The following is a 13,417-nucleotide window of genomic DNA, read 5'->3' as shown; positions in this document are numbered from 1 at the left end:
ACATCTGAAGAAAATTAAAAAAAAATAGAACTATACTTATTATGTGTCAACATATTATGTGTATATGTCAACGACTTATCAAATTATTATGATTTAGTTTTATTATACATTGTACATATGTCTTAATTCATCCAGCTCCGAAACAAATACTATATTTTTTAATTAAACAACCAATCGAAATAATATGTATGTACATGAAATAACATAAATGCAAAAGTGTCTCTCTGTTACATTTTCATGGCTAAACCTAACCAAATTTTGGTAATGAGTAATCATAATAATTAATTAATGTGTTGTGCATATATTGAATGAAAAACGATCTATTCATTAATTTAATTATATATTTAATCTATTATCTATTAAATTAATTTATAAAAGTTATGTAGAAGCTTCACTGGTCGGTTGAGTTTCCCACACACCAATATCTTTAAGAATATCCTGTTTAGATTCAAAGTACTCCTTGTACCACATAATGTGATCCTGTTTTTCTTTAACTGTGTAAAATGCATTTTTTGAAAGTCCCACACACACAAGTTCCATGAAGTGACGGATTGGACCCTTAGTTGGGCACCAACCTTCCAAATGTGCATCAAGGAATATATGCTCAGAAAAGTGGACATTTTGTTCTTCCTCTATTCCTGTAATTAAAAATAGTGAATAAATATTTATGTATAAGGGACAAAAATTTGTGAAGTTGTAGTATTTTATTTTCGATTCGCTCCAAACCTAAAACTGCTAATTTTTGCTCTATATATATGAATAGTTTCTCAGTCATTTGAGCAACAGGTTAATTTAAAAAATAAATAATTATTTAATGTTACCTTGTTCATTATCTATAGGAAACTTCCAAACTTTTCCCTGCTCAGTCCACTGGATCATCTTCTGGAAATAATTGGCAGGTGGTTGTGAAGTGGCCAACAAGAGCTCTCTTTGGCTCAAGTGATCCCAAACTTCCAACTTGGTTCCATAGTTCTCTTGTTTAGTTTTGAATATACCAAGTGGTTCACCACTGAAGATGTCCATTGAAATGGGTTGAGGCATGCTAAAAAAGAGTATTACTGAATTTCTCCTATTACAGAATACACATTGTATTTTGAAGAGCCTAAATTTAAACATAATTATAAAATACCTTAATCAGAATATAATATATTCACATCAGAAAGAAATATTTTGAGTACATAATGATCAACATTATTAATAAATTTTATCATTTGTGATGTAAATATATAGACGTACATCACCCATACAGATTTAAATATATATATTTTTTAGATATACAATAACAATTTTTTAGCAAATGAGCATCATCATGTCATATTTTTGGGTATCATTTTTTTTTTAATTTAGAGCATACAACTAACATTTTGTTTTATGAATTTCTCTTTAAAGCAGTTAGTATGTATCAAATAAGATAAAATAAAGATACAGATATATTAATAATGTGCTGAGATGGCGATTGTTGGTTCAAACCCAGGCAACCACTAGGCACCACTGAATTTTCATGTGCTAATTTTGTGTTATAAATATTCACTTCATCTTGTGCTCAGCGTTGAAGGAAAATATAGTGAGGAAACCTGCATGTGTCTAATTTCAACATAATTTTCCACATGTGAATACACCAACCCGCATTGGAGCAGCGTGATGGAATATAATCCTAACCTTCTCCTCAAAGGGAGACGAGGCCTTAGCCAAGCTGTGGGAAATTTACAGGCTGTACATGTGAAATAAGATAAAATCAGTTGAGATCTGTAAAATACATTTACCTTCTTTTCTTTTCAAATGTTGTTTTCTCTTTTCTTTGGGAGTATCGAGTGTCTTCTGTGCCTTCTCTTGGCTTCATCAAACGTTTTACTTGTTGCCCTCTTGTTTCTTTTGTTACAGTTTCATCACTGTCTTTTGATCTGTCTACTTTCATTCCCACTATTAAATCACTGAAAATGTATATACATGATTTTAGTAATATATTTTTAAATTTATTACTAAAATCAAGTCTTGTTTCAGTTTTTATTTTACCTGAGGGATGTAGAAGTTTGGTTTATTTTGCCAAGAACTTTAGATAGTAATTCAGCTTCTGTCTGCTTGACATCTCCTCCAATGGCTTGAGCAACATCACTTGCCGCTTTGGTGATGCTTTCCTCTAAAATGAATTATTATTACAATAAGTGAGATGTTCAATTGCGATAACTTCATTTATTTTAAATAACAGCTTACCAATCTTCTCCATTTTAACTTCTAATACATCAGGCTTATGCTTTTTCTGTCTTTCCGGTGCTGTTGCAAACTTCTCTCTGTATTCACTTTCGGATATTTTAGGCTCAGACATCATCAGTTTCAGAAGGGCTTGAATCTTTTCAGTACTAGATTCAGTCGATTTATTTTGTTCTTTGCTATCTTTAGTTTTAATTTCTGATATTTTACCATCGTGATCTGAAGGAGGTTTGTCGGATAAACACCGCACAAAATATTTTATATCTCGTTTAATTCTTAACCTAAAAAAAAAACAATACTTACATAAATTGAGCTTTTATAAGATATTTCTATACAAATTTTAAGCACCTGGAAAGCATGATTTTATATGTAACTATTCAGGTATTTGATTAATGAATACTTTAGTTATAAATTTATGTATTTATATTTTATAATTATTTATTTTCCACTCGAGTCTTAAACTGTCAATGTCAAAATTTTCCAATCACTAATGTCAAATGTCAATACTGATTAGTCCTACGTGACATTGGCAAAATAATCTGTGCCCTGTGGCACAACTAAAAGCCATTCAACTAAGAATTGAATTGAATACTGATTAGAGTTTACCTAAAATAACTTGAACAATTGATTTACTATTCATTATCATTCGTTTCGATTTTTATTCATATTATATATACATTATAATACAACAAATAGAGCAGATTTTATTTAAAACAATTGATAATCCGACAACACAAAGCTTTATTTCGCTTCAAAAACTCTCAATTATTTAGTTTAAAAAATTATTTATGCGTGTCCCTTATATAAATTGGTATTATGGGGAACTTGCCGTTGCGGGAATGCCCATTTAAAACCAGCGATACTTACTTTGTCTTTTCGGGGGGTGACACAGGATTGCTTGCGCATGAAGCCCAGTCTGATGATGAAATCTAGCGGGAATACCCGGAGCATAGTGAAGAGAAAAGAATGTGCGCGTAGCTCTTTTTCCGACATGACGTTTTCGCAAAAGTACACTTCCAAGTATCGAAAATAGCGTAAATAAATGACCTAGGTAATCTATTCAAAACAGAATAGTACAAGAAAAAACTATTAAAGTTGGTGAATTCCGATTTTTTTACGCTGCTAATGATTCTTATTTAATTGAAGCATGATCGTAGCCAGGAATTCATTTCGGGGGGGAGGGCGTGGTCAGTAGTCGAACGTAGGGCAAATTCGTGAATAAAAATCCCGACACAAGTGATAGTACCTAAACCTATAAATAGCCTCCGCATTTTGAAATTTAGTGAATGAGCATTACAATGCATGTAAACTGCTAGCGGAAATTTTCTTCTTATAGTACGAGCTCCGCTGAAACTTCCTCTCATCGTTGATGCACTATCATAGCCTTTACCAAAATAACTTGTAGGAAAGATTCCATTGTTTTTCAACCGGTTATTGTGCATGATGCCTTCTCCATTAAGATTAGAAATAGGGAAAAAATGTAGAAAGTTCTAACGTAAAACTTTTTATCGGGATATATGTATCTGCAATGTTCAGATTCAGAAATGTTTTTTGTTGCGTCAATCAGTACTGAAAAAACTGACTTTCCCCACACTGGATATCTTGAAGATATATTCGCAGATATTTATAAATTCATTTTGCACCGATGCGCTAGTGTATTGACCATTTTGCTGCCACTTATCAAATGCGACTTCAGTGTTTCATATCCTGCTATCCATAATCTAAATCACAAAAGGGCACGAAACGTACCGTCATTCTCCTGTTTTTTTGTCCAAAAATGTATGCCACTTTGATTTCACTCTTTCGAACACCCAAAACCCCAGTTGTGTTCGGTTGCCTACGGTTATGTCCACATGGGTTTTCAATTTATGTGATTCTAATAAATGTTTAATATATAATTTTAGTTTTATGAGAGCAATACATAAATGTCAAATTATTTCAGTCTCTCTGCTGCGACGAGTGATATGATAGCCGCTGACCAGAAGGTCGTGAGAGGCGATTTATGATTGATAGAAATATTGTTCCTAAATTTTGGAGGAGACAGAGAAAAACATATTCGTTTAAGGCACATTTTATTGATGGACGGGAGTGTAGAAATATTTTAAATATACATCGTAGTATATACAAACATAAGATATAAATGGCATCGTTAATGGCCTGCACTTTACAAATGTTTACATTTCCGTTTTAAATGTAGGTAACGAATTTCCAAGTTATCACTAAATATAGATACTATCTAAACATTTTAACATTATTAAATCTTAATATATATCACATTAAGTAATCTGTGTAAAACATATTTATGATTACTTGTATTGAAACTATTGTCGGAATTGAACATGGGACAAAAATTAAGCTATATGAATAAATTTGTTCGTATTATCAAAAACAAGTATTATTATTGAGTACTATTTAGCTGTACAATTTATACCTTAATTTTTATTATACTATTATACTAACACTGGTAGTTTTGCTAAGTAGTATTGACAATATTGCTTTTGGCAATCGCAAAATTAAACTAATTTTCTTTTCCTTAAACCCACACAACAAAAAGAGATCCTGTTAAATTTAAACACAAAATCATACCAATATCTTTTAGATATATATATTTTATACTATTTAAGTAGTTTTTCGTTTAGTTCAATTTAGTGTTTTTCGAACTCAATCTACGATATAAACTTATTGTACCGACACTAAGAAGGCACTTTCAATAATTAATATAATAATCCAGAAATAACTGTTTTTCGCTATTAGAAATAATAGCATACTTGATGTTCTTAATAGAAATATCTGTCAATATTCTTAATGCTATTGTTTCAAATATCACACATTCACACTATTAACAAATCAGCACCTTTAAAAATATATTCAACAATGTCAAATGACAACTTAAATAAACCTTGACTCGTTCTATTGACTACACCTTAAGTGATATAACTTCTACATTAAAATACACTGTATTATAAAACCTAAATATGCATTAATGTTGCATAAAATTGAATAAAAACCTGCTACACTGGCAGTACTATGAATATAATACATATTCATTAATAATAATAATAATGATAGAGTACAAAAATGCTGTTTGAGCAAAATTAAGTTTCTTAATTATTATTATTTCCATAGCACACATTACATCACATATAATAATAACATAAACAAATGAATACAGACAAATTTTACACACTGGAATACATAATAAATTTTAGATAAACTTAACAATGAAATTTTGGTACAAAAAGTGGGATTTTTCAGCTAACAAGGGGATTTTAAATCATTCGCCTCTTATACACAATGGAAACGTTGTTTATGTGACTCACTTAAAGCTAATCTTCATTGTTTTGTTTTTATCCTCAATACAGGAAAATATCATGAGCTTTATTGAGTAAGTTTAAATTGCGTCAAATATATTTTTTCATTTGTATCTAATAACAGTAATTTAAAACTAATATTAATCATTTATCAAAATAATCATAGCTTAACATTAATAAAGAGTAAGTATAATTTAAGAGTAATGCGAATATTACTTAAGTAGTTCATCATGTCTTTGAAATTGAAATGAATTTGGAAAACTGTTTTTCTAACTTAATAGTAATATTAGCAGCTGTCTCTCATTCTAAGTACTAAGTGTGATGTATTTGTAATCGACCACTATGTACAATATATGGCACACCTAAATCACTTTCTGTACATTACTCTTATAATAGACATTTTGTGACACCATTCATATCAAAAGAATGGAAGTGGCACAAAAGTTATTTGCCCACATTTTACCAAAATTTTAAATTGTGTAAACAATTTATATTTATAGGAGTATATTGCATGTCCCTAATGGTATAGTAGATCCATTTTAGAGTTCATTATCACTATCACAGCCAAATTAGGAACTAAGTTTAACAAAACCAAAGTATGTGTAACCTGGACGGAGCCACAGTGTCCTGTTTTGTTCTCGCTGAGCAATGTTTACTGTGTCCCCTTTGTATAATCTGGCAACAGTTTGAACTGAACAGGAGATTTGGGATTTATTTAGAGGTCTGGAACTGGAGTCATCACCAGTAGCACAAGTAGTTAGTAATCGTGGCTCCTGTGCAGGTTGTCTGGCCCAGACAAAGTAGCAGTTTGGAGCATGCGTCAAATATACCACCTGATAAAAAGCATAAATAATTGAATTACTGACAATGTTTATATTACATATTGAAATATGGAATTTATTAAAGTACGCTTTTGAAAGAAAAATCATTCTAAACAAACAACTAAACACTATTAACATAACTCCTCCCCTGGTGAATCCCTGTTATTTAAATTAGACAATTGTTTGATATAACACTTGTTATTCCAAGTATCATATCTAATTAATTACAAGTGATTATTTATAGCTCATCATATATGCTTACATGTATTTTATGTATACTGTATGGTAAATGATTATAACTAAATGTTAAGATTTCTGGATATCATTTTATAAGCTGTATAGAATATTTAAACCAAAGTTCACATAAACAAGATTTGTAGTATTTGAATGAGTCCTTAATAATATTAAAAACAGTATCTAATAATATTCCTGTAAGAAATATATATTTTTTAAAGTATAAAGAAATTTGAACATACCTGAGCATAGACTAAATACAGCCCACTCTCTTTAACGGTAAAATAATTAGTGTTCAGTTCAATTTTTGATTCACTGTTCTTTGTAGAGACTTCGACGTCACGAACCCATGGCCCAATTAAAGCTGGAAAAATTATTCAATAATTAGTAAACTTATAGCTTAAGGAAAATTTTGTAATTACAGTCAGTAATACAATTATCTTCCCAATAGAACTAACGTCATAGCGAAAAGAAAACTAATAACAAATTATTACAATAAATTCATAAATATTAATTAGAAATTTGTAGTGTTAAAAATGTTAAAGAGATATATGTATGGTTAAATTTTCAAATTGATAATTATAAACTAGCCGTGTGAAAGTATGTTCATGTTTTAAAGTATCAGTTAGTTTGTTTACTATAACGAGTTCAACAGCTCTGTAATAATAACAATAAGCTTCACAGTCAGCTGTAATTAAGTGAAGTTGGATTGGTGTTGGAACTTCAGTTTCGGGAATTTGTCATTTTTAAATCCATTGAGAGTTACAACAATAAATATATATAAAAATAATGTCCCGTTCATTTAGAAATATTTTAGTTAATACGATAAAATAAACTGATTTTCTTGACAATAATGCAAGCATTCGTCATCGATAGTCAGTATAAATATAAAAGCCCATTGAAGCAGTGGAAATAAAGGACAACGTGTGCTCAATGAAAAAGCGCAAGCAAGAAAGATAATATTTCGTATACTTTGATTGTATCTATAATTCATGTCGTGTTTGGGGGTAAAAAAAACATCGTAAGGATATGTCGAATGAAATGTATCGACCACAACGCTCTGGACCTTATGATGGAATAAGCACCAAATATTAAAAGGGAATACACACCCAGCATTGGGTTTTTAATACGAAAAAAATTATAAGGAAATATCATCTCATTTTTTTTTTGTTGTTGTTTGTCTCAATGTTTTCAAATTGGACCAAATTAGTAGTTTAATTTAATTGGGCCATTGCTGTTAAAGTATTTTAGTTAATTATGTTTATTTTACACTGTACTGACCCATGTACTTTTGCTATAGTTTAAATATTTGTGCAATGTTATTGTAATCTATATAATTGTTTTTGTTGTAATCTATGTGATAGAACTAAGTGCTGATTAATTTGAAGTACAAGTGATTAGTTATATGATATATAAATACAAAAAAAATAAAATTGTATCGTCATGTTAACACATTTTTTTGCTGTTTGGATTATAAAAGAAACGAAATATATACAACTTTTATTTTAGTGTTACTTTTTATGTCAGGAAGTGAATGAGATAGGGTTAAAAGAGCATGCATAAAAAATTATATCTGTTGGATATATCAATTTAAAATGTACTAGGTCTAACAATTTGTTAAATACTAGTGCTATTTATAATAATTGAATATATATAACTAATAATATCTCACTACATATATATTAAGCTAGTTTTAATATAACTTAAGTTTGTGTATAATACTACAATATTTTTACAATGATTACATGTACATATTTTTCATGTGTACTCTACACATGCAAAATATGAATAATATTATAGTTTTAAACCCTTAATATACAACTGATGTTACTATTAATGTAATGCATAATTTATAATTTTTAAATTAGCATTTAGTATGTTTTTTAGAATAAACAAAAATGGAGTATACAAATTTACCAATTGCTTATAAAATTAATAATTTGTTACCCATAACATCTGTTGCATATTACTAGTAAGACTACATTTTCTAGTGAATGAAAAGGAATTTAAAAAAGGAATCATATAGCAATGTCTGGCCGTTTAATTACTGCGAGAGATTAATTATTAATCAGAACTGGCATAAATATAAGCTAAGCATTTAACTATGTGACTGTACTTAATGGTTCACAGGGTATGCTAATATAATTTGTGCTTTACACCATTGTAATAAAGTTGATATCTTTGACATATGTAGATGATTCATGTGTAATAAACACTCATAGTAAATATAAAGGCTTTGTACACACATCCTGCGGTATAAATTAACATTTTAATAGGCATTCTTGAATTGTTTTATTAGATTTTATAATCTATTATAGTTTATTAAATATATAATTATGTACAAAATAAATGATTATTGACATATTGGTATGGTGTGTAAAATTATTTTATTCTTAAACATACTAATATTAATTGTAGGAAGCAAAAGCAAATAACTTTTTATATAGTTAAAAAGATATTGCAGTACTTATATTACTGATTTCTCATAAATAAATGGATGAAATGTAATATTATACTTACATTGAGTCCCAATGTTTAATTCTCTCATAGCACCATTGAACTGTACGACTAGAGGTTCTGCAATAAAGGTAAGTAGCCGTAAGTTGAGCTTGAGATACAAATTACTATATTAATGGAAAGAGTGGACTAAGCTTAAATAACTGTTCCTACCTTTTTGGAAGACAGACAAATCATATATTGGTTCTAAATCATGACTAGGATTTTTTTTACTGGAGTCTACCAGTAGCATATCTTCACCAAGATCTTCAACAAAGTACTTTCTCGCGTTTGGTGATATTTCACTTCTACGATAGTCCATTCGACCTTCACGTACTACCTCTGGTCCTTTGCCAAGATGAGGCCTCAAATTCGAGATCAGTGGGCTCTGAACAGTTTTATCTTGATTTAGAACTCCGTCTCTTAGGTTCTGTATCAGAAATTGTTCTCTTAAGTCGTCCAGTTGCCTTCGCATCGAAATCATTTCGTTCCAGTAATAGAATGCAATGGAACAGCTTATTACCATACATATTACACTGAGTAAAAAGTTGAATATAAACAATAGCTTTATTTTCTTGGAAGACGCTATAGAAAATGTCGTATTTATATGAACACCGACGTCCGCCGGCTTCTCTAAAATAAAAAAATAGAACATGTTCGTTTAGTTTAATGTTTGAATTTTAAGGGTAGAGAGAATCTTTGGAACTGATAATCACCTGTTTTCAGATGAATAACAGTCCCGTCGTTTACTTTCTTATTTTTACCCGTGTTCAAAAAAATATTCGCTGCACCTGCCGAATTCAATGGGACCCCTTCACCTAGATTTATTTTTCTTTCGCCGTCCATCGTAAATATTATGATTGTGTGTTGTACTACACTATTTAGTACACTACACTACCGTTCACACAATCATTAGCGTAGGCGTCGCCGTCCCTAAACAAAGGAAGTAAAGCTTATTAAAAGTTCGCACGGCCCGTAAGATAACCGCGAGTTGATAACAAAAAAATCATGACACTTACGCACTAATAATAAAATAATGTAGTTTAATTCATTTAATAAGTAATTATTTCACTGAAAACGTCTACATTTACAGTTTTTATCTCTATTCACTAAAAACAAGTCCGTCTACCGCACCAAAACAAACAAAAAAGTAAATAACACGAGCAAAACTTTCAATACGTTCGTTCGGCCGCCGGCTGGCATTGGAGCGCGCGCGCGGCTTGACCGCTACTGTACTGAAGCGCCAAATTCAAACTGCTCAGACTCAAACGCGATGTGAACGGAATGTAGGCCGACTGACAAGAGAGGCGCGTTCGCGAATCGCGAGTAGCGACTGTTTTGCGCTGGGTACTCGAAGGTTTTACAGTGAAGGTTCGCGGTATCGTACTTATAATCGTTTTAATTTTTTCAAAGCATCAGTATCGATGATTTCAGCAAATATTTTAATGTTGACAGATAGCTCAATTGTTGCTCATTTCTAAACTAATTAAATAATATTTACTTTTAAATTTCATTTTTAATTATAATATTTATTTAATATATTTACTGAATAATACGTAAGTTATAATTTGATTGTAATATTAATTAAAAGTAAAGGTATATTTATTAAAATTTTAAAACTATCAAAAATTTATATTTTACCTCAAAATATATTTTTCGTACGTAATGGATTTTTTACGTAAATGAACAAAATTATTATTTAAAACTGATCTATATAAATAGATCTGCTTAAAATAATAATTTAGTAATTGTTTTTTTTTAAATATGTTTTAAATATTAACATTCTACGAGAACATCAATGGCCACATGCTATTTAATTAAGATAGTCAGAATCTAATATGGACTGTTTTTTAACGTACCTACTCGTTAAAAATGAAAATTGATTGTAGTTTGTATAAAATTAGTAGAGAATTAATGAAGCCGCATTGTAGTTTTTATTTACTATTATGTAGTTTTATATCCTAGTTTATTTTTAATTAAATGTAGTAAACTTTATTCAAGTTTTTACTTTATTCAAAGCAAAAATTTAAAATACAATTGTTAAAAAAATTACCATTTTTGAATTTTTTACTATTTATAATAATAATCGTAAAATTTTACTGAATCTTATGTGCGGTATGCGCCAGCTGCTACCATAGCATGTCTGGTAAAGATACATTTACACAGTCAGTTTTTAGACATGTGGTTTCTGCCTTTTAGGAAACCCGTTTATGAAGGTCTTCCATATTACAAAACTTATGGTATATTCTCAATTCTACTACCAAAAACAGAAAGTCAGTATGATTAAAATAAAAATTGTGTTTAGAAGAGTTATCAATTTCATATTTCGTACACACTTAAAATAAAATTAAAGACCTTATGCTTTCTTTATTGAAAGTAATCAATATCATATATTTTATATAAAACAATCAAGGTAACTCGATTTTGTTTTCCTTTACATTTAACCACGATCTTGAATGACTGTTGGACGTTGACGAAGTTTCGTATTCGGTAAACAATGTATACGTAGTAGTACCATGTTGGGTGCATACCCGACACAGTACGACGCATGTTTGCGTGATAAATAATTATCCAAAGTTGACAGAAATAAAATAAAACCACAGAAGATACTCAATTTCAGTTAGATTTGTAGCTCGTGATTGATTATGTAGGTTAAATAGTATCTTTAAGGAAATGTCACGATACCGAAGTCGGTTACTATAAACAAAGCCTTATCAGAATTCTAAACCCATGTGGACAAATTTAGCAGGACTATTCGTGAGCGCGCTCCATGCGGAATGTTTTTGCATTTACTGCAGGCTCGTCGCTAAGATTCAAGAAATGCAATGCTTGTCATGTGCTTAGCAAATCTTATGGGTACTAATAATAGAATTCCGTCCTGTTTGAACATTTGGTGTTGCTGCTGTAGAACTTTCTATGTTATGTTTCCGTTACTGAGATATTTATATTATCTAGCTAACTTAGAATGTTACGACGATCTTTCTATTTATAGCCAGAATGACAGGGATAAAAAATAGGCGCCAGAAAAACCTTGATCCTAAAGCTCAGGTAGTCTGGCATATGCTTACCTTGAAATATACCCGTAAGGAATTAAGAGATTATAATTTTATTGTGGATAGAAATCAGGTAGAATATTGAATTAAATAAAATCTGTAGGATTTGTTAATAGGTCCTTAAATAACTAAATAAAACGCCTTTTTTTAAATATTAACAAATCCGTTATAGGATGTTCTTATCATATTCAACATTACTATACCACGAGCATTGATGTAGTGCTGTAAATAGAATGATATTTGCATTGTGTTTGGTATTTATATTGATAAGCCTGTGTCATACTAGACATAAAAGTAGAGAATTATTAAAATAATTGCTTCTAGTACTGCAAACGTTCATTGGAACAATGGTTATTTAATTATATATTTACGTATACTTATTTAATTTTGTTTAGCAAACACAACACGCATGATGTTAGAAATTAAACTATTAATAATTTCGATGGTACAAATGTATTTTTTCAATATTAAAAAGAAATAAATAAATAAACTAACTTAATGAAAAAATAAAACTAACCTTTTTATTATAATTATGATACATTGTAAAAGTATTATTATTTATATATGTGTATACAATATTTAATCAATTATTTTGAAAGTCGGTTCAAAGATAAGGAATGTCTATTTATATATAAATATGTTATATATTCAAAGCTTTAATCAAAGTTACAAAACAATAATATTTATGTATGTTAACGCTATATATTATAATCGAACCAATAAACGAGGTAAAACGAAGGCTACGAAAACAAGAAATATAATATCAAATACAGATGTCAATATTAATATTAGACGAAAAATTGTAATGTGTTATTAAACCAATGGACTTTCCAAATTCAGTAGGTAAAACCCTAACAGTTTAATAATAATACATATTTTATACTAAAATTTTAATACCAATATGTCATATTTGTAATTTATCAATAACCTACGTAAATTGAATAAAATGAAATATTAGAAATCCTAGATCGGTCCAAACGCCAGAAGCTAGAATAACCATTAGAATAAATCAATTGACACGTATTTCTGATTAGTCTAAAGGGGGTAACTGATAGAAAATTGCTTCTGGCAATAGTCAGTTTTTAGCACCAAATACAATATTTTCTTTTCAAAAAGTTTTCAATTTAAGAAATACTGACTTATTCCGGTTTATATAAAAGTAAGTTTCATTGGGTTTTCATTATACTTGTACTTACAATTATGTTGCAATCAGTAACATTCACTGCTATGCAGACGACAGCACCGTGGACACCTCATACCGGCCGTGCTAATATTTCTCGGGAAAACGTCGAAG

The 13,417-nt window shown here is 29.8% G+C and overlaps 2 protein-coding genes across 3 annotated transcripts; both read right to left on the bottom strand.

The window, feature by feature from the left end:
- Window positions 1-323: 323 nt before the first annotated feature.
- On the bottom strand, window positions 324-2,690 carry LOC113393774 (small ribosomal subunit protein mS31). Its single transcript, XM_026630819.2, has 6 exons — window positions 2,557-2,690; window positions 2,212-2,489; window positions 2,014-2,137; window positions 1,764-1,931; window positions 822-1,042; window positions 324-638 (listed from the first exon to the last, which is right to left on the bottom strand). Exons 1-6 carry the CDS (start codon window positions 2,565-2,567, stop codon window positions 379-381), a joined length of 1,062 nt encoding a protein of 353 aa, XP_026486604.2. The 5' UTR covers window positions 2,568-2,690; the 3' UTR covers window positions 324-378.
- A 1,573-nt stretch (window positions 2,691-4,263) lies between these two features.
- On the bottom strand, window positions 4,264-10,403 carry LOC113393775 (uncharacterized). Of its 2 annotated transcripts, none has more exons than XM_026630821.2 (6): window positions 10,090-10,403; window positions 9,835-10,003; window positions 9,245-9,703; window positions 9,095-9,151; window positions 6,817-6,938; window positions 4,264-6,352 (listed from the first exon to the last, which is right to left on the bottom strand). In XM_026630821.2, the coding sequence occupies exons 2-6, from the start codon at window positions 9,914-9,916 to the stop codon at window positions 6,089-6,091; spliced, it is 984 nt and encodes a 327-aa protein (XP_026486606.2). In that variant the 5' UTR covers window positions 9,917-10,003; window positions 10,090-10,403; the 3' UTR covers window positions 4,264-6,088. The 2 variants fall into 2 exon arrangements, with proteins under 2 accessions (XP_026486606.2, XP_026486605.2); XM_026630820.2 differs by having other exon boundaries at window positions 9,787-10,003; window positions 10,090-10,402.
- Between the last annotated feature and the right edge of the window lie 3,014 nt (window positions 10,404-13,417).

This window comes from Vanessa tameamea, chromosome 2 (genome assembly GCF_037043105.1).
Source record: "Vanessa tameamea isolate UH-Manoa-2023 chromosome 2, ilVanTame1 primary haplotype, whole genome shotgun sequence".
Lineage (NCBI taxonomy): Eukaryota > Metazoa > Arthropoda > Insecta > Lepidoptera > Nymphalidae > Vanessa > Vanessa tameamea.
The sequence above is the reverse complement of the archived record's forward strand: the minus strand, read 5'-3'. Positions and strand labels throughout refer to the sequence as shown.